Source organism: Eptesicus fuscus, chromosome 9 (assembly GCF_027574615.1).
Source record: "Eptesicus fuscus isolate TK198812 chromosome 9, DD_ASM_mEF_20220401, whole genome shotgun sequence".
NCBI classification, from domain to species: Eukaryota; Metazoa; Chordata; class Mammalia; order Chiroptera; family Vespertilionidae; genus Eptesicus; species Eptesicus fuscus.
Genome location: NC_072481.1, coordinates 37,280,787 through 37,300,381, shown reverse-complemented (window position 1 = coordinate 37,300,381; position 19,595 = coordinate 37,280,787). Strand labels below are relative to the sequence as shown.

Genomic DNA, 19,595 nt, shown 5'->3' with positions numbered 1-19,595 from the left:
ATATTTAAAACTATGAGTCTGAGGGGAGGGGTGTAGAGAGGTAAGGAGGGTAGAGGGAAGACAAATGATGATGGACAGAGACTTGACTTGCAGTGGTGAACACACAATACAGAGTACAGATGATGTGTTGTAGAATTGTGCACCTGAAACTTGTATAATTTTGTTAACCAGTGTCACCTTAATAAATTCAATAAAAAGGAAAAAAATCTCTTAGTCTGAATGAGATCACTGAGGGAGTGAATGTAGATAGAGGGCATGCTAACATTTAGTGATCAGGGAAAAAGAGAAACCAGCCAAGGAGACTGCAAAACAGGAGCCAGTGAGGTATGAGGCAAGCTGAGAGTTAAGTAAACCTGGAAAGAAATCCATGCAGAATAGTGCCCAAGTCACATGCTGGGGGGCCACAGAGAGGGAAGTAATTAAATGGTGCCAAAAAGCTGAGCTAGGCCCAGGGGTAGTACAGGGAGGCTGACTGAGCTTAATTAGGGAAGGGCTTTCTAACTGAGCAACCCATAAATGGATCAAGTTGCCTGAGGAGGTGTAAGCAAGTTAAGTCCCTGACTCAAGCAAGTCCCAGGGGATGAGTTGCTGGGTAGGGGAGATCTACCTCCAGGGCTCAAGCATCTGATGGGCTTGGTACTAAACAATCCTCAAAACCCCTTCAAACTGGAGATGATAGCATTCTGGGAAGCCAACTGAAACAACTGTTTGTCATAGAGTATGGGGGTTGAGCTGAGCTTTGAAGGATAAGCAGGTGTTCAGTGGGGGAAAGAGTGGGGAGGGGCACTCAAGTAGAGGCAGTATGAGCAAAACTCCAGAGATGTGAGTAAGCAGGCTGTGCTAAGGAGTCTGGCCTAATCAGAAGGGAGAGGTAAGTGAAGAATGGGGAGGAAGGTGAGGCTGGAAAGGATGTAGGGCCAGAAAGTAGGGAGCTCCCACAGGACGTGGTGCCCAATAAACGCCACTTGTTGAAGGAAGGTAACGAAACAAAAATAAGATTGTAAGAGGCAAGACAGGAGGCATTATTCACTTAGTTCTCTTTTTATTTTATTTTATTTTTTATATATTTTATTGATTTCTTACAGAGAGGAAGGGAGAGGGATAGAGAGCTAGAAACATCGATGAGAGAGAAACATCGACCAGCTGCCTCCTGCACACCCCCCACCAGGGATGTGCCCGCAACCAAGGTACATGCCCTTGACCAGAATCGAACCTGGGACCCTTCAGTCTGCAGGCCAACGCCCCAGCCACTGAGCCAAACCGGCTTCGGCATCACTTAGTTCTCTTGAACAGGTTTTCTTCTGACAGCTGGATCACAGACATCTTGAGGGCAGGGTTGCCCAAAGCTGTGTGTGCTCCCTGCCACACTTCCCACTGGGAACAGGTCTCCATCAACTGTTCCTTAATGCCCAGCAACATGGATAAGTCCCTGAAGGACTGGGGCCCTATCCTGGGGTTGGGGCTGTTCTGTGGGTTCACCGTAAGGGGTAGGGGGCAGACAATTCAGTGGTTGAGTCAGTCCCTGATAGAAGTGGCAGACATACAGTACGACACCATTAGATGAAGTCCCTATCATTAACCCAAGACTTCACAAGCTCCGCCCCCAGAATGCTCAATGCTCAGAATCCAGTGACCTCACCTTTAGGAAACAATGGGGCCTGGGCATTTCAAGGACTCATAGTAACTGGAGAGATGGGTAGGTAAGCTCCCTCTCTCCAGGGCCACTGGCAAGGTACCAAAGCTGGACCTTATGGATTCCCAACTGAAGGACCTGAGTATCCCTGGTGGTAAATGACCCTCCTATTCCTGATCTTTGCTTGGTGCCCTTAGCTTGGGAGGACCTTTTGCATGGAAGGTGTGTGTGGTGGGTCCTGCATGGAGGAGTGCTAAGCAGTTAAGCTATGGTTTCCTCTAGAAAATTAAGGATTTCTTGAGGGCACAGGGGTGCTATGAATACACTAGGACCACCACAACTGAATGGGTAGAATGGGATGGGACACTGGTGTCCCTGTCAACTGTTAAACTTTCACTTCCTTGATAAGCCTCGCCTTTAGTGAGGTTCTCTATCTGGTGGATTGGATGGGTCCAGGGTTGGGAACCAGAGGCCTGACTAAGCCTGGACAGGCCATGCTCCCCTCCAACCTCCAGCTTTCCTTATCTATAAAGGGCTAAGGGGCCTCTTAAGCTCCCTGGAAATCTAACTTTGACTAAGAGAATGATGAAGTCAATGAGGAGGGAGGGAAGGAATGAAGAGCATGGTTAAGTGGATGGAATGACCAATGAATGGGTTAAGAAGAAGAAGAAACAACTCAGGCCCCAAGCTAGAGCTATCAGCCAGTTTGCCTCTTTTTTCCTTCTTATTGCCTTAGTGTGGATCTTGCTGTACTTTGGATTCCTGGGGCTGTGTTCGGTGCTAACTGGTGGCTGCATCCTCTTTCTGCACTGGAGGAAGAACCTGCGGCGGAAAGAGCATGCCCAGGAGTGGGTAGAGGTGATGAGAGCCACTACATTCAGCTACAGCCCACTGTTGTACTGGATTAACAAGCGAAGGCACTATGGCATGAACACAGCCATCAACATGGGCCCTTCCTCGACTGTCTCCAAGACTGAGACCGAGGTCCAGACTTCAGATCCTCTGTGGGAGTTGGACAGCACTGAGAGTAGGAGCTATGCTGCTCAACAAAGCAGCCCCAAGGTGGAGGACCCTGTCCCCCCGCAACCTGCATTGCAGCTGGTCCCACAGCCTCCCCTAGCTTCCCCAATGCCTCAGCCCCAGAACAGCTCCCCACTCCTGATTCCCATCTTTCAGGAGGTGCCCTCTGCCCTCTCCCTGTGTAACCTACCTCCAATGCTGAACCACTCCGTTTCCTATCCTTTGGCCACTTGTCCTGAAAGGAACCTCCAATCCCCTTCCCTCCCCACCCTGGCCCATGGGGACCACTGCTTCAGTGCCAAGCCTTTTGCTTCAGAATTGTAGTCTCCTTTCACGGAGTGTGGAAGCTGGAGGTACTGGGGCAGAGCTAACCTCGGAGGTGGTATTGACACAGGCTAGGGCCCATCTGGATGTCACATTATGAAAGATTAAAAAAAGTCCCAGGCTCCCTGGTGTCTCATTTGTTGTTAGGAGGGCAAAGTCCTTTCCCTGTTAGATAGGGACAATTTGCAAACCAAATTGAAGGTCACTGAGAATCACCAACACAAATGGGAATTGGAGGGTTGGTTGTGGGAAAACACACTGAACTAGTACTTGTGATGGGCTCAACAGTCCTCTACCCAGTTTTTACTTAAGACCAAAAATGTATGCTAGGTTCCGGGATAGGTACCCAAAGGCACTGCCATTCTGTGGGACATTAAGCACAGCTGCCACAAAGTGATAGCTGTGGAGCATGCGTGAACTATGGCGATTCATAGTGGCAGGTCACAGGCAAAACAGGTCAGTGATCCATGAGCCACACTGCACTGCTGGCTCAATCACATTCTTTTGTTAACATGTATGTGTACTGAGTTGGGGTTGTCTCTACATTGTTTCTAATATAAGAACACTGCCAATGACCCTCCACTTACAGATGAAGAGACAGTTCTCAAGGGCATTTGCCATATTGTTATATTGCAGAGCAAGGTCTCAAATTTACATCTGACTGGCTTCTAAGTTCATCTTCCAACCATCCACCCTGGTGTCCCTTCCTTAATGATATGTCTGGTTAGAAAACACTTGGCACATGATTTGTGTATGTATAGGGTGGAACTAACTTGGTCCATGGAGTGGCTTGGGGGAAGGGCTGGTCAGTGAAGCCCCTAAAATAATATACAAAAATATATCCAGTTTTTAAAAAAGATCTTTTCTAAAGGGATTTATGGCCCTTCCAAAAGGTAAGATCCACTATATGAGGGAAATTTTGTACTTTTCTGGAAACGATCCTAAAAAGAAAAACAAAGATAATACTATTTTGTGCCAGATAAAAGGTAAGAAAGCTCAGGTCTGCCCCAGAATATACATTTTTTTCCTTTCACTTTGGATACAAGGAAATCATCCTATATAATAAAGAGGTAATATGCAAATTGACCATCACGCCCTCACAGGATGGCTGCCTATGACCAGGCCAGGGGGGGGGGGGGGGGGCATGAAGGGCGACCAAACAACTGAACAAGCAGGCTGCATGGGGCGACCAGGCCAGTGGGGGGGCAGTTGGGGACAACCAGGCCAGCAGGGGGGGGGAAGTTGGGGGCAACCAGGCCGGCAGGGGGGACAGTAAGAGGCAACCAGACTGGCGGGTGGGCAGTTAGGGGCAACCAGGCTGGCAGGGGGTACAGTTGGGGGCAACCAGGCCAGTGGGGGGGGGGCAGTTGGGGTGGTTAGGCTGGTAGGGAGGGGCAGTGAGGGGTGAGTAGGCCAGCGGCGGGTGGGGGGGGCAGTTGGGGGAGACCAAACAACTGAACAAGCAGGCTGTGTGGGGCAACCAGGTAGGCAGGGGGGCCGTGAGTGATGAAAAGGCTGGCAGGGGGGGCAGTTGGGGGTGACCAGGTCAGCAGGGGGGGCAGTTGGGGGGGACCAGGCCAGCAGGGGGAGCAGTAAGAAGCAACCAGGCCGGCGGAAGAGGCAGTTAGGGGCAACCAGGACAGCAGAGGGGGGCCATTGGAGGGGACCAAGCTGGCAGGGGGAGCAGTAAGAGGCAATCAGGCTGGGGGGGGGGGGCAGTCAGGGGTGACCAGGCCAGCAGGGGGGGGGGCAGTTAGGGATGATCAGGTCGGCAGGGGTGGGCAGTTAGGGGTGATCAGGTCGGCAGGGGGGGGCAGTTAGGGGCAACCAGGCAGGCAGGCAAGTGAACGATTAGGAGACAGTGGTCCAGGAGAGGGATGTCTGACTGCCGGTTTAGGCCGGAACCCCAGGATCAGGCCTAAACCAGCAGTCGGACATCCCCCGAGGGGTCCCAGATTGGAGAGGGTGCAGGCTGGGCTGAGGGGACCTCCCCCCACCCCATGCACGAATTTCGTGTACCGTGCCTCTAGTCTTACCATATTTGGTAAGATGCTCAAATGAGCTAAGCTTTACGTAGTCTTCCATGAGGGGGAAGGCCACCCAGAATGTGTGTGTGTAATCCCAGAATCTAGCAACCATGTAGAGCTAATTTTTCTAATATTTTTCTGTGCAAAAGAGCTCCAGCCCCTATATGACCACTTTCTTGCAATGGATTTCAAGGCTACACCCTTTTTTAAGGCAGTGGAACATTTCTTTTAAACACGTTCTTACACTGAACCTCAACATATGAAACAGCCCTAGGTGGAGCTTCTGTGGTTGATACAGGAACAGGGGCTCACTCATAACCTTCCCCTCTCCCCTCCCAACCTACAGATGCCAAAGAAGCAGCCTTCACTCCTTCAGTCCAAATTCTGCATTCATCAGGTAGAGTCTTCAATTGAACACTGTGCCCACAATCTGTCTCTGCTTTCAAGAGGAGGGGGGAGTCCATAAAACTAGGTTTCAAAGCAGATTATTTTTTTCTTTAGTAACCATGGGTGGGGACCTTAGTTATAGACACAGTGGGAGAAAAAGGAAATGTTTTATTTAGATAAATTAAAATGGTTGTATTACTGATATGAAATAAGCCAAGTTCAAATCAAGCCATGGAAACCTTGAATTCACTCCCCAAACAGAACCAAAACTGCTTATACATTACAAAAATAGCTCCACTAAAGCAAAGTAGATTGACATTTCTTAATGTGAAAAAACAACAAGGTAGGTTAGGTTCATATAACAAACAATACACGCTCTATAAAGTCTCAGGAATACCCAAATGTGTTCTGGTTTGGATACGAAAGCAGGGACTGCATCTAGCTGGTGTTGGTAAGCAAGCCAATGAGGTGTGTAGCAAACGAAAGCTGTCACTAAAAACAACTCAACAGCAGGCCATTATGAGTATGAGCCCATCACAGCCAGAATCTTCAACTGTGACCGGCAAGACCAGCGGGGGCGCCGACAGTGTTCTGTCCAGCAACATAAAGTGAGGAAACGCCAATGGGAGGGACAGTAGCCAGTAGGTGAATAGTGTCTGTTTTTCAGCTTTGCTGTTTGAGGCACATTCCTAAGTGCCAGGCCCCTCTCTGCCCTTAAGACAACATCACAGTCATCTCTAAGCTGATTCTCTCTTCTTTTGGTTCTTTTCTTCCTACAAAACACTTTTGCCCTTTAAGTAAAGATTATATCAGATAGCACAAGACAAAAAACGGACCAAGAAGCAGTGCTCTGGGTAACTTGGGAAAGGCAGCATTAGGAGCTGCCAGAGTGGAAAGGTCCAAGTAACTGAAACCAGAACCAAAACCCAACTCACCACTACTGTTGACCTTCCTTTCAGAGCTGAGAGATGGCAGGTGAGGCTTGATTATAGTTTAAGACAATTTACAAATAAAAATGCCAAATAAACACTGAACAATAGGTTTCTGAGGCTCTTCTTAGGCCAATGAATCTGCTCAACTTAGAACAAAGGAGTTCAAGGTGCCCTAGTTCTGCCTGGGAGATAGGGCACTTCCCCAGGCTGTGTGACAAGGGTAGTCTCAAGTCTGAGAGGGTAGCAGGAACACCTCTGCCAAATTGGGTAGAGGGAGAGGATGGTACTATATACCTGGCTCAGGGATGATGCTAGCCAGACACACTTGAGGTGAGAACGGATGATAAACTAAACTAAAAAATGACTCCTCCATGATAGCTCTCTGATGCAAAAGAAAAGTACATACAACAAAGAGTTAAGGTGTCCTCAAAGTATATGCCTATGAATAAGAATTTGAAACTAAAAAGGACAAGCTACATTACCCCCAAGTATATTTCATATAAATCAGTTCTCAAAAAAATACCTTCCAGGTAGACATACTATTTATGGTACAGTATATACAAATATAGCAGAATAATTCAATTTATTGCTAGAGTGTTATTTGGTTGTTACAAAATCCGTCAGGGTATATATATTAAAAAAGGGGGGTGGGCATGGAAGGCGGCCAGAAGAGTACTCTTCAAGTTACCCAAAGTGCTCATTTTATATTATATTTTAACCTTTCCAAGAAAGTGAAATAGCTCGGATGGGCAAGGGAAAATATTTTTTTTTAAAGAAAGAGAAGCATAAGGTAAGCAGAATATTTTTTTTTTTTTAAAGAAAGAGAAGCATAAGCCGTATGAGGTAAGCAGACACATTCATGGGAAAAGACTTCATCTTGCTTTAACTAAATTTTAATATTTCTAGAAAAAAAAATCAAGGTTAGCCTACACCAAGCTGAATATCATATAAAGAAAAAGCAAAACAAAACCAGCCCTTAAATAGTTAAGGATGTTTGGCTGCATCCATGGCTAACTGGGCAACTTGGACAAAATTAAAATGGAAATGAACTCCACTAAAGAAGTTGGTCCACAAAAGCTTCTCTAGTTTCTCCCTGACATGGCCTACAGCACAGTTAAGTTTTGCAAAGTTTTTTCCTTTTGTGTTGTTCAGAGACTCCTTCTAAGAACAACACAGCACAGATAGCATGGAGGTATAATTCCTTTCAGTTCAGGGTCCTGTAGTACCAGGGTATAGAAGTATTTAAAGGGAAAAGTATTGCACTTGCTTGCATTAGATCCGAAAACACTTGCTACCATCATGTAAAGCTCAATGTTCCAGGCCTGTCTGCTATGTTTGGCATCCTCTGGACATAAAGCTTCCAGCTACTTCTGACCTGATAACCATGAAGAAACTTAGTATGTTCACAACTTGTATGGCCTTATCCCCCAGAGGAACATATTAAGTTCTTGGTTAGCCCCCATGTAAAATCTCAGAGTTTCCTGGGTCAGAATTAGAGGCACAGCTCTCCTCTAAAGCTCCTGGGCAGCCAGGCTGAGCCAGTGGCCAGGGACTTCAGCCCTGCCATTCAGAATGGAGATAGTATCAGAGGTGGAAGTCAGCCACAGCTTAAAGATAGACTAGAGTGCGTGTGTGATAATCCTGCTCACTCAGGGAGGGAAATATAGCTCCTCACTGGATAACTTTTTATGTTCATAAACCCTGAAATAGGATAAAAAATAATAAAAATGCCAAGAATACTTCTCTGGTTCACAGGTTGGAATTAGCTAAGGGGACAGAAACAAAGAGATAGATCTTACTTTCCTGCACCTGGAGGCTACTCCCTAAATATATTCCTCTGGCCACCAGACCAAACCCCATGGTAGCACCTAAAGGAGATGCCTGAAGGAGACATGGGCCTAGTTTTAGTCGCTACCAGATCAAATTAGCGATTTTTGACAAGCCATTTGTTCATGTCCTATTTCAAACCATTCCTCCTAACTTCCCACAAAATATGCAGAACTCTTCTTTCATTTTAAATATTTATAAACAGAAAAACCCTATCTTTTAAAGGAAAGACATTTTTCTGAGTCTGAATAAAGTGCAGCTAATTTAAGGCAAATTTATGTGAAATATAAAAGGTGGCTTATTCTCACTATATATACATTTTCTACTTCTAAAAGATAAGGTCTCCTTCCCTCAAAAAAGGAAAGAGAAAGAAAAAGGGCTTGACTTTTATTCTGGCAATTTTAGAATTAAGATCTTACTGGTTTCAGGAAATCATAGATTTCTGAATATCATAAGTAAAATGGTCTTTCTTAAAAAAATAACTTTTATATAGCTTTTTCAAACAAGTTAAAAGGTTGCAATGTGTCTGCTACAATAGTTTGGAGGATTGGAGGACTGATAGATAAACAGAAGGGGTGTTTTTGTTATGCGAGCAGATATTAGGTAGCCCAGGGTATATATCCGTTTCTAAATATGCCCAATGAGGCTAGACACCTACAGCTGCTCTTAGCTCCAGGAATGAGTATCTTCCATCTCCATCAGCATCAAACTCTCCCAAACTCTCTGGGGCTGGCATAGTAGAGCCTAAGGAGTTCCAAATTTCCTGGTAGGTCAGCTCCCCATCCATGTTCTGGCCAGTCTTGTGGAATAAATCCTGAAGATCTGTTAAAAAAATTGCAAAAAGTGTATATGTCTATAAATATAGCTAAATTTAGTTAACAGTTTAAAAAATAGCCTCAAATGAATGTAAAGCATTAAAAGAAAGCTACTCTGCAGACTCTGATTCCAAAAGGTAAAGTTTAAGATATCACTAAATCAGAAAGACTAATTCTTTCTTGATCCTTGAGAGAAATACTGTATGGCACTATCCTCCCAAAATAGAAGCAGTGATAGATAATCACAGGAGAATAAAATAGACTGGCCTTTTCTCTGTCCAGGGCCTTCCTTTAGGAATTTTCAGATTTTATTCTTCTGTTGAAGGGGTGAAAAGGACTACAGAGGCTTAAAGAGCTAATTGTCAGGAGCTGAGCTTGTAAAATAGACTTGGCATTTTGTCAGTTAAACAGAGTTATCATGTGACACAGCAATTACATTCCTAGGTATATATTCAAGAGAAATGAAAACATATGTCTACACAAAAACTTGTATACAAATGTTTATAGCTACATTATTGCTAAGAGCCAAAAAGTAGAAACAACCCAAATGGCAATCAATTGATGAATGGGAATACTAAGTGTATTCATACAATGGAATATTATTCAGCCATGAAAAGTAATGAAATACTGTTACATGCTGAACCATGGATGAACCATGGATGAACCTTGACAACATTATGCTAAATGAAAGGAATATAATGCAAGAAAAAAATATATAGAAGGTCATATATTGTATGATTCCATTTATATGTGAAATAAACAAAACAGGCAAATCCAAAGAGACAGTGGTTGAGAGATTAGTTGTCAGGGGCTGGAGGAAGGGGAAAAAGGGGATGACTGTTCAATGGGTACAGGGTTTCTTTTGGGGATGATAAAAATGTTCTAGAATTAGTGTGATGGCTGCACAAATTTGTGAATATACTAAAAAAACACACTGAATTATACATTTTAAAAGAGTGAATAATATGGTATGTGAATTATTTCTTAACTAAAAACAACCAGGGGCAAAAGTAGGTTTACAGTTGTTTGTATGGCAAATCTATAATAACAAAAGCGTAATATGCTAATTAGACCGGACATCCTTCTGGACGACCTTCTGGAGGAAGGTGGTGCTGCAAGGGAAGCCTGGGTCCCAGGTGCCTGCTGGAAGGAAGGCCTACTATTGCACAAATTTCGTGCATTGGGCCTCTAGTACAATAATAAAGAATAATACAATAATAAACTCTGTGTCATGTACTCATAAATATAAATCTGTTTTTACCCCCTCTGTATATCTCTTCAAAGCTACATCTATTCCAGCTAAGAGAGAGAGCAATAATACCTGAGTGAGAATATTTTTTTCATTGATTTCTAGAGAGAATGGAAGGGAGGAGGTATAGGGGAAGAAAGAGAAAAACACTGATGTGAGATAGATGCATCGATTGGTTGCCTCCTGCATGCTCCCTGATTCCGGGTAGGGGATTGAACCTGCAACGCAGGTACATGCCCTTGACCAGGAATCAAACCCTTGACCCTCTGGTGCACAAGCTGATACTTTAACCACTGAACCACGCTGGCCAGGGCTATATCTTCTTTTTTATTTCTAAGATATTATTTGAGCCAATAGGATTGGAGAATGTCTATCAACAGTTTCTTCTCATATTTTCTCAAGGACCCCATAATGAACACTTATTTAATTAATAAATAATTTAAAAATTATTTTTAAAAATTTAATTTTTGCATTTTATTTTGGAAATTACTAATGACATATCTTCATGCTCATTGATTCTTTCCTCAGCTATGTCCAAAGTATTACCTATGTTTCCTTTTTCCCCCACTGACCTCTCCCTGGCCGCTCCCACCCCCCAAGAACATGCCCTCACCACCCCCCTCTACTGTCTGTGTCCATTGGTTATGCTTATATGCATGCATACAAATCCTTTGATTGATCTCTTACTCACACCCCCTTCCCTGCCTTCCCTCTGAGGCTTGACGGTCTGTTCGATGCTTCTATGTGTCTGGATCTATTTTTGTTCATCAGTTTATGTTGTTCATTATATTCCACAAACGAGTGAGACCATGTGATATTTATCTTTCTCCAACTGGCTTATTTAACTTAGCATAATGCTCCCCATGACCATCTATGCTATTACAAATATAAGAGTTCTTTCTTTTTTACAGCAGTGTAGTATTTCATTGTGTAAATGTACCACAGTTTTCTAATCCACTCATCTGTTGATAGGCACTTAAGCTGTTTCCAAATAGGAGGGCCAATTATTTACATAACATTTAAAAAGGACTTGAGCCCTGGCCGGTGTGGCTCAATGGTGAGAGCATTGGCCTGTACACCAAAAGGTCTTGGGTTCCTAGTCAAGGGAATGTGCCTGGATTGCAGGTTTAAAGCCCAACCCCTAGCCAGGACAGAGGCAGGAGACAATCAATCGATGTACCTCTCTCACATTGATGTTTCTATCTCTCACTGTCCCCACACCCCCTTCCCTTCCACTCTCTCTGAAAAGCAATGGGAAAAATATCCTTGGGTAAGGATTAACAAAAAAATTAAATAAAAAAGACTTGGACTTGGTTATGCCCCTATTGAATGACTTAGTAGATTTAGTCTCTACTATCAGAAGATAGTCAATGAGGCTTATGTTTCTTTAAAAATCTTCCTAAATTCCTTTCCTTTCTTCATTTATTCAACTTCACACTTAGATACAATAGGCCTCCGGCTGTTTGGTACTTAAGAAGAATAGTAATAATTTGAAGGGGAGAAACAGTTGCAGTGCAAGGTCTAGTCCTTCAAGGAGTTGTAGACAAGCTTCTGAATAAGCGCCTAGTTTCACTCTTAAGGTAGTCTTAGCAAAGCAGCTAAATATGTCTTGAAAGCTAGAAAAGCAGGTGGGATGCTTGTTCTCAATGCCTGCCACCAAGTGGCTAGCTGAAAAATGTTTTATTGTGTGTGTACTAGTATATGAAGTAAGTTAATAAAATGTGCTATGTACTTGGTAGAAGTACTTAAATAAAAATCTAATTGTTGTTCCAGATCATTTCAAAAGTGTAGTCATTCAAAAGTGTGTAAAATCTATGTTAGGTACAAATGTTAAGATGGCTTGTTTTTAATCTGCTCTTAACAGACTTTCAACTCCATTCATTCTCATCAATTCTTGAAGTAATAATGGAGAGTAGGAGGAGGCAACTTGTATTGCCAATAAACACAACTTAACATTCTCCTGTCTCCCCAGAAAACAGAAAGAAAAAAAACAATTGCAATGGGGAAAAAAAATAATTGCATTTAAATGGCAAAATAAATTTAGGTCTTCTATGCTTCAACCGTAGCCTGTAGAGAACTCATTCACTTAACAAATATTCATGTATACCAGCCACTATGCTAAGGGCTAGGAGTGAAGTTAAATTTTATGTCTCCCGAGGAAATTACAACAGAGTGATAGGTACCAAACAGAAGAGGTCATACACAGAAGGAACCTTATCTGGTCCTGGGAGGTAAGGAAATGTTCCCTGGTGGAATGGTATCTAAGCTGAGGTGAGGAGCCAGGCAAAGGCAATGGACAGGAATGGGGTCATTTTTCCAGGCTGTTAGCAAATGCAAAATCAGGAGACCCAAACATCACGATGAGGGACAGAATATACACTGTTGGGAGCAAGGCAAAGATACTTTTCTGTGAATCATATCCTTCTTACTAATGTTTATCTTACTGATTTTCAGCTAAAGGACTCCTCATTTTTGGAGGGCCCTGACAAATAGGGTCAACTTTTACTTTTTTTTTTTCTAATCTTACAGTATTCATTATGTTTTCTTGTTTGCCTTCTCCACTAGACTTTTATATCTGTGAGGAATGTGAGACTCTATCTTATACTGTATTGTTATTGCTTAGCACTGGGTATAATTAGGTACTCAATGAATGAATGAAAACTCTAAAAACATTACTAGAGAGATTAATATAGTGCACTGGTTAAGAGTGTAAACTTTGGTGTCAGACTGCCTTGGTATGAATTTTGCCTCAATTAATTATTTGCTGTGTGGACTTAGGCAGTTTCCCTATTAGTAAAATGAGTATCATACATGAATATTTATGTTCCCTAGATTGTTAATCAGGATTATATAATACAAATGCATATCAAATATTGGCCCAGATTTATATATAATTCTTTTTCTTGCAAGTTAAAAAAATTAGAAATTTATAACTTTGAACATTTCCCTTATTACTCCATGGTATAAAAATTTACCTTTGATGCTAGCAATTCCTGGTAGGGAGACAGATCTTAGCTGGGCTGTTTTCTCAATGTCATCTCCAGGAGATTGTGGAAATTCTGGAAATGCTGATGGCTTTGATGTGAAACTCTGTACTTGCTCTGTAACAAATACACATGGTTTTAGTTGTTAGCAAGTCTGACACCAAGTTAAACCAGCATTGAAGGTTATCTCTTAGGATAAATGCATATATACTTAATTTAAGAGAAATTTGTGACAAAAAGACAACCTACTGAATGAAAGAAGATACATCTGGTAAGGGGTTAATATCCAAAATTTACAAAGAAGTTATACAACTTAACACCAAAAAAACTAACAATCTAATTAAAAAATGGGTAGAGGGCTTTAATAGACACTTTTCCAAAGAGGACATATAGATGGCCAATAGACATATGAAAAGATGCTCAATATCACTAATCATCAGAGAAATGCAAATTAAAATCACAATGAGATATCACCTCACACCTGTCAGAATGGCTATCATCAATAAATCAACAAAAAACAAGTATTGGTAAGGATGTGGGGAAAAGGAAACCTTGTGCATTGTTGGTGGAAATGCAGATTGCTGTAGCCATTATGGAAAACAGTATGGAGATTCCTCAAGAAATTAAAAATGGGCCCAGCAATTCCACTTCTGGGTATATATCCAAAGAAACCCAAAACACTAATTTGAGAAGATATATGCACCCCTATGTTCATTGCAGTGTTATTTATAATAGCCAAGATATGGAAGCAACCCAAGTGCCCATCAATACAAGACTGGATAAAAAAGTTGTGGTACATATATACAATGAAATATTACTAGGCCATAAAAATAATGAAATCTAGTAATGTCGCAGATGGATCTAGAGCAGTGATTTTCAACTGTTGTGCTGCAAAAAATTTTTAAAACATGCAATACCTGACCATTTAATGAGGGGCACCAATCTCTTCTCCCTTAGATTGTAAAATAAAAAAAAATGACAACAGCCAACACAATAATAGCTGTCTGGTGTGAATGCCCTGCTTGAACCATGAATATGTAGGTCATGTACTAGTAATAGAGTTGCACCTTACTGGTCACATTGCATAATAAGATTGATTAGTTAATTATTGGTACCAGAAATCCTTATATACAAGTATAGGCACCCACTTTTTTAAAAAGTCACTTTGGAGTAAAAAGAGTAGATAACTATTATTATTATTATTGGTAAATAAATCAAAATTATATCTATTTTTTGGTCAGATTGGCAAAAAATATATTTTTGTTGTGCTGCAGAATTTTAGTAATTAGTTTATGTGTGCTATGAAATGAAAATGGTTGAAAAATCACTGAGGTCTAGGAAGAGAAATATATGATTTCACTTATATGCGACATTAAAGAACAAAGTAAATGAACAAACAAAGCAGAAACAGACTCATAGATACAGAAAACAAACAGATGATTGCCAGAGGAGAGGGGGGTTGGAGAGCTGGGTGAAAAAGGTGAAGGGATTAAGAAGTACAAATTGGTAATTACAAAAACAGTCATGGGAATATAAGTTCAGTGTAGGGAATACAGTCAATAATATTGTAATAACTATGTATCGTGCCAGGTGGGTACTTGAAATATGTGTAAATTACATGGTTGTCTAACCACTATGCTGTACATCCGAAATTAATATAGCATTGAATGTCAACTGTAATTGAAAAATAAAATAAAAATGAGAATTAAGTAGCATAGTGACTGAATGAGTTAAAGGCATAGATTGAACATGTTTAGGGCTAAGTGAAGATCAATCAATATTATACAACATTAAGGTTTGAAACTGTGGTCTCTGGCGTGGCTCAGTAGGACCTGTGGTCTCACCGTAAGATCGTATAGCACCAGTACATGTTTAAGATGTTAAGAGTTTAAGCTGCAAGTGAAAACAGCATTGGATATTTGATATCCTGAGAGCTGTGCTATGAGCTGATCAGGGGTATATGCCACCAGATGAGCTGGTGCTGAAAGAATGCTACCATACAGTTGTGTAGCAGACTGCTAGGACAAGGCCTCCCACTGTAGTCTGTATCCCACCCAAAAGAGAATAGAGAGGTTGTATTGCTTTCTCAAAAATAAAAAATACTTGTGGGGGGTAGGGGTCAAAGCCAACATAGTCCAATGCCTTAGGATTATGTCCTCCTAGAGCTTAAACCAGTGGAGGTTGATATATCTGCCAATATTGACTAGGTATGTCCCTACCTAAAGTCAAGGGCCTTTCCAATTCAATGATCCCATCATCATTTGTTAATGGTATTTCAGAAGGACTAATAATTATTTTAAAGTAAATTTTATGCACTTAAAAATTGAAAATACTTCCATAAACATTTAGCTGCTTTAATACATGCTATGACAGTAATGTTTTTTTGCCTATAATTGGATGCAGACAGCATGGAGAAGTCTATTTCCAGCTAAACATTACCCTTCTTCCCTTAATAGACTGGAGTACAAATCATGTACCAAATGGGCTTTTGCTAAATGAAAGCAAAGTGTATCAGCTTCATCTCGGTGCGCTCAGGCATCATTCACTGGGTTCGATCAGTCCTGCTGGAACACCTTTCCACTCCATGTGGGAGGCAAGCTGCTCAAGCCTGCGTGAAATATTCAGAAGCCAGCCCTGAATATCTCACCTTCATGGGTGGTCTCTGGAGGCCTGTTGCTCTCAGGCTTGTTGGAGAGAGCACTGATCAGCTGTAGTTTCTCCCTTACCTTGGATACCTGAGAATCTGAACTATCTTCTTTCTGTCCAAAACAAAGATCACAGAGGTTTAACGCGGAAGCAAGACTTCATTTGATTCTTTATTATATTCCCGACACCTATTTAGCATGTAGTGCTTGACCCCCAGGAGGTTCCCTATCAGTACAGGCAATGAAGGAATGAATCAACAAATACTAGAGATATCTTCGGTACTCAGTGTTGATGGGGGCCTAGCTGGATTTGAGCCTAGACCATTAAGGGAACATTATGCTAGAGATGATCTGATTCACTGTGAACATTTGGCTGATGGGGGAAGGCATGCCTGTGTCAGCAGTAAAGGAAATGCCCCCTTGCTCAGGTGCCTCTACGACACCTATTTCCTAAATGAGTAGCATATTGGTTTCTAGGAACGATTTCACACTAACTAAATAATTTTCCTGAATATATTACTTCACCTTGTGACTAGACCACTTTAGGTAGAGTTTTATGCTCTTATCACATTAAAAAAAAGCAACCAAACCACAAATATTCCCCTGATCTTCCTTCTCTCCCCCCAGAGTGATCATTCAACTGGTGGCAGGAACTGTTAGGAACATGAAGAAGAAGCTCTAATACTTCTAATTCAAAGTCTTATTTATATCTTTTAAGAAAGCTTTTTACCTTATACCCTGCCTCATCTCCAGGATGATCTAGAGTGGCATACAAAAATAAATTTAATTATAAAAGGAGAGAAGTCTGGTTTCTATGAGGCCTGTTTCTAACTGCTTAGGCTAGGGTGAAAGGTCCTGATCCTGTGCTTAATTAGAATATCAACTCATTACATGTTTGTTTTATTCAATATATATTTACTTATTTCTCTGATGCCTTTATTTCTACACTGTTAGTGTATAGATCACTCTTGGTTTATTTAGGAAGCTAATATATGGGCATATATAACTAAAACTAGGTCCTAGCTGCTTGAAGAATTTATGCTAAGAGAAATGGCATGTGGTTAGGATGCTTAGATGAGGCAGCACAAAGGGACTTATATATTGAGATGACAATTAAAAAACACAAAGGATCTAAAAGTAAAGCCAATAAATTTAGGCAAAAAATGTGTACTAGCTGTATTTTATTCTGATACTCTAAGACTTTCTTTCCTGGGATATCAGAGTATATCACAGATTGCTTATCTTGTAAATATGTCTGGGATGAACAATAAAACAGAAAGGTACAAGGTGAAGGGAACTGGCTGAGGCTTAAATGGATTATATAAGTTCTGAGACTGCAATCTATCTATATCTATCTATCTATCTATCTATCTATCTATCTATCTATCTATCTATCTATCTATCTAAAAGGCTAATATTCAAAGTGTCCCTTCGGGAGTTTGGGAGACCAGGAGTTCAATTGCTCGCTATGACGTGCGCTGACCACCAGGGGGTGGCGCGGAACATAGCGGGTGATCAGCGGCAGCAGCAGTGGGGTGCTGAGGGAGTGAGGGAAGGAGGAGGCGTGGAGGCAGGGAGGTGGGGAACCTGATTGGCCCCGATTGCTGGCCAGGCCTAGGGACCCACCCGTGTACGAATTTCATGCACCAGGCCTCTAGTTTAAAAATAAAAAATAATTTTTAGGTTAGACACTGTTTTTAAATTATCTAAGCCACTGTTCCTCATCATTAGTACATTTAACTTCCTGTATTAGCTTAAAAGTCATTTCCTTAGAAAAGCCTTCCTCATCTCTGCTAATGCCCTCATCATATCCTATACTTTTCCTGTCTAGCGTTTATCACACTCATGATTAATTATCTGTTCAATTATGTGTTAATGATTTTCTGACTGATGGACTTGGAGCTCCACCAGAAGAGGGGTCATGTGTCTATCCTGAATTAGACTAAAGGGTTCCTTTTGAGAAAGCAGCAGCAGCTCAAAAGCACAAAGATGCAGATGTGTTTATCTTTATGTCAGAGTACGCTTCCTGTTATTTACCTTTAGGCTTTGGGTTTTTAATGTATCTATTCTGCTGGTCACCTGATGCAAAGACTCTCTTTTCAGAGTGGCAGCTCTATCACCTATCTTAAAGGGTAAAAAGAACAAGAGAAGATTAAAGGCAAACATTAAAACTTACACAATATCTAGCACTTTTTAAGCAATTTGGTCAAACTTATTTTAAAAATCTCAGAACACTTTCAGCGGAAATACCAGAAGAAGAATGAGAGAAGAGGGGGAGAAAGGCCACCAAGATACAAAGCTGAAAATGGTGCTTAGTCTAGTTGATTCATTCAAACTTTAAAACTTTGAAGTATAAAACTCGAGAGAACTTTAACCTAGAAGCATGCTGAGATACTAGTGGAAGAAGCAGTAAGACAGATCTTACTATTAACAATTTCCTGTTCTGGAGAAAAATAAAGTGGGGAGGAGAGGAACAGTAGGGGAAGTTTAGGATGGTAAGTTTTCACAATAAGCCTCGAAAACCTTGGAGGCCTTTTACTCATCAAATCATCCAAAATTCCCAGCCCCTGCTTAGTTTAGCAGAGTTCAAAAGCAAGGCTCCCTTTTACAGTAAGGCTCCTTTAATCTTTGCAGATTTGTAGTCAATTACACACTCCTGTAAAACAGAAGAGGGACAGGTCTTACTCCACCCTCCAAGCCAAGTCGAGGCAACCTGCCAATGCTCCACTATGGCAGAGCCAGTTCAAACACTGCTTTCTATGTGCCAGAATTTGACTATATTTGTGGGCTTTCTTCTAGCTTTGGTGGTTACTTAAATTCACAGTATAATTTCATGTATTTGGTTTCCATTTCTTTATATATGCCTATATCTTTGCTGTATGAAATCTTTAAAGGTGAGGCTTGCAACTATTAAAAAAACAATCCAGCCGAAACTGGTTTGGCTCAGTGGATAGAGCATCGGCCTGCAGGTCCCAGGTTCGATTCCGGTCAAGGGCATGTACTTTGGTTGCGGGCACATCCCCAGTAGGGGGTGTGCAAGAGGCGGCTGATCGATGTTTCTCTCTCATCGATGTTTCTAACTCTCTATCCCTCTTCTCTTCCTCTCTGTAAAAAATCAATAAAATATATTAAAAAAAAAAAAACAATCCACATGGATCCCAGCACAAGATATGTGAGGAAAGTTGATTAAAGAAACACAGAATAACGGGAAAACCATTAAACCACGTGTCAGCTAGCATTGGTGACTTAGTAGGTCATCCAGTTTCCTCACATGTAAAATGAGAAGCTGGACTCAATGATCTCTTAAATTGAGGAGCTGGTCAGTTCTGATCTGTTTTAAATGGCTTTCCTGACCTTATATGCAAAAGTTTATGTGCAGATGGAGCAGGATAAATCTGAAAGCCAAGTTCTGGCTTAGTGAAATGGCAAAAGATTCTTCAGTTATTGCCACTTACATTGCTCCTACCCTTAACAACTTAAAAAAGATCAAGAAGACCTCACTTAGAAATATGTGCCAGAGCTTCCCTACCAGATGGGTCACTTGTAACATAATAGGAGGCTTGTTATCTCTGCCAACAACTTGTGGTGAGCCCTGGGCAAGCAACTAAACCTCTCTACATCTCCCTCCCTAATCAGGACCAACACCGCCTGTGCCACGCACATCACAGAGCTAGTGTAGGATTAGAGGAGACAAGGGTTAAGGATTAAATATAATACAAATGTGTAGCCTCTCAAATATGCCAGAAGACTGT

General features: G+C 41.6%; 2 protein-coding genes across 3 annotated transcripts in view; one reads left to right on the top strand and one right to left on the bottom strand.

The window, feature by feature from the left end:
• The first annotated feature begins 1,703 nt into the window (after positions 1-1,703).
• TEX38 (testis expressed 38) lies at positions 1,704-3,099 on the top strand. Its single transcript, XM_008139349.3, has 2 exons — positions 1,704-1,787; positions 2,370-3,099. The coding sequence occupies exons 1-2, from the start codon at positions 1,751-1,753 to the stop codon at positions 2,975-2,977; spliced, it is 645 nt and encodes a 214-aa protein (XP_008137571.1). The 5' UTR covers positions 1,704-1,750; the 3' UTR covers positions 2,978-3,099.
• Positions 3,100-5,539: 2,440 nt separating this feature from the next.
• EFCAB14 (EF-hand calcium binding domain 14) overlaps positions 5,540-19,595 on the bottom strand; it is a 38,815-nt gene continuing 24,759 nt past the window's right edge. Inside the window, exons 7-10 of one of the 2 annotated variants that reach the window (XM_028142231.2) lie at positions 17,881-17,967; positions 15,846-15,957; positions 13,190-13,315; positions 5,540-8,972 (exon numbers count right to left, since the gene is read on the bottom strand). In XM_028142231.2, coding sequence (XP_027998032.2) covers positions 8,797-8,972; positions 13,190-13,315; positions 15,846-15,957; positions 17,881-17,967 — 501 coding nt within the window. In that variant the 3' untranslated portion in view covers positions 5,540-8,796. The remainder of the gene's footprint in view (positions 8,973-13,189; positions 13,316-15,845; positions 15,958-17,880; positions 17,968-19,595) is intronic. The other variant, XM_028142234.2, reaches the window with a different exon arrangement.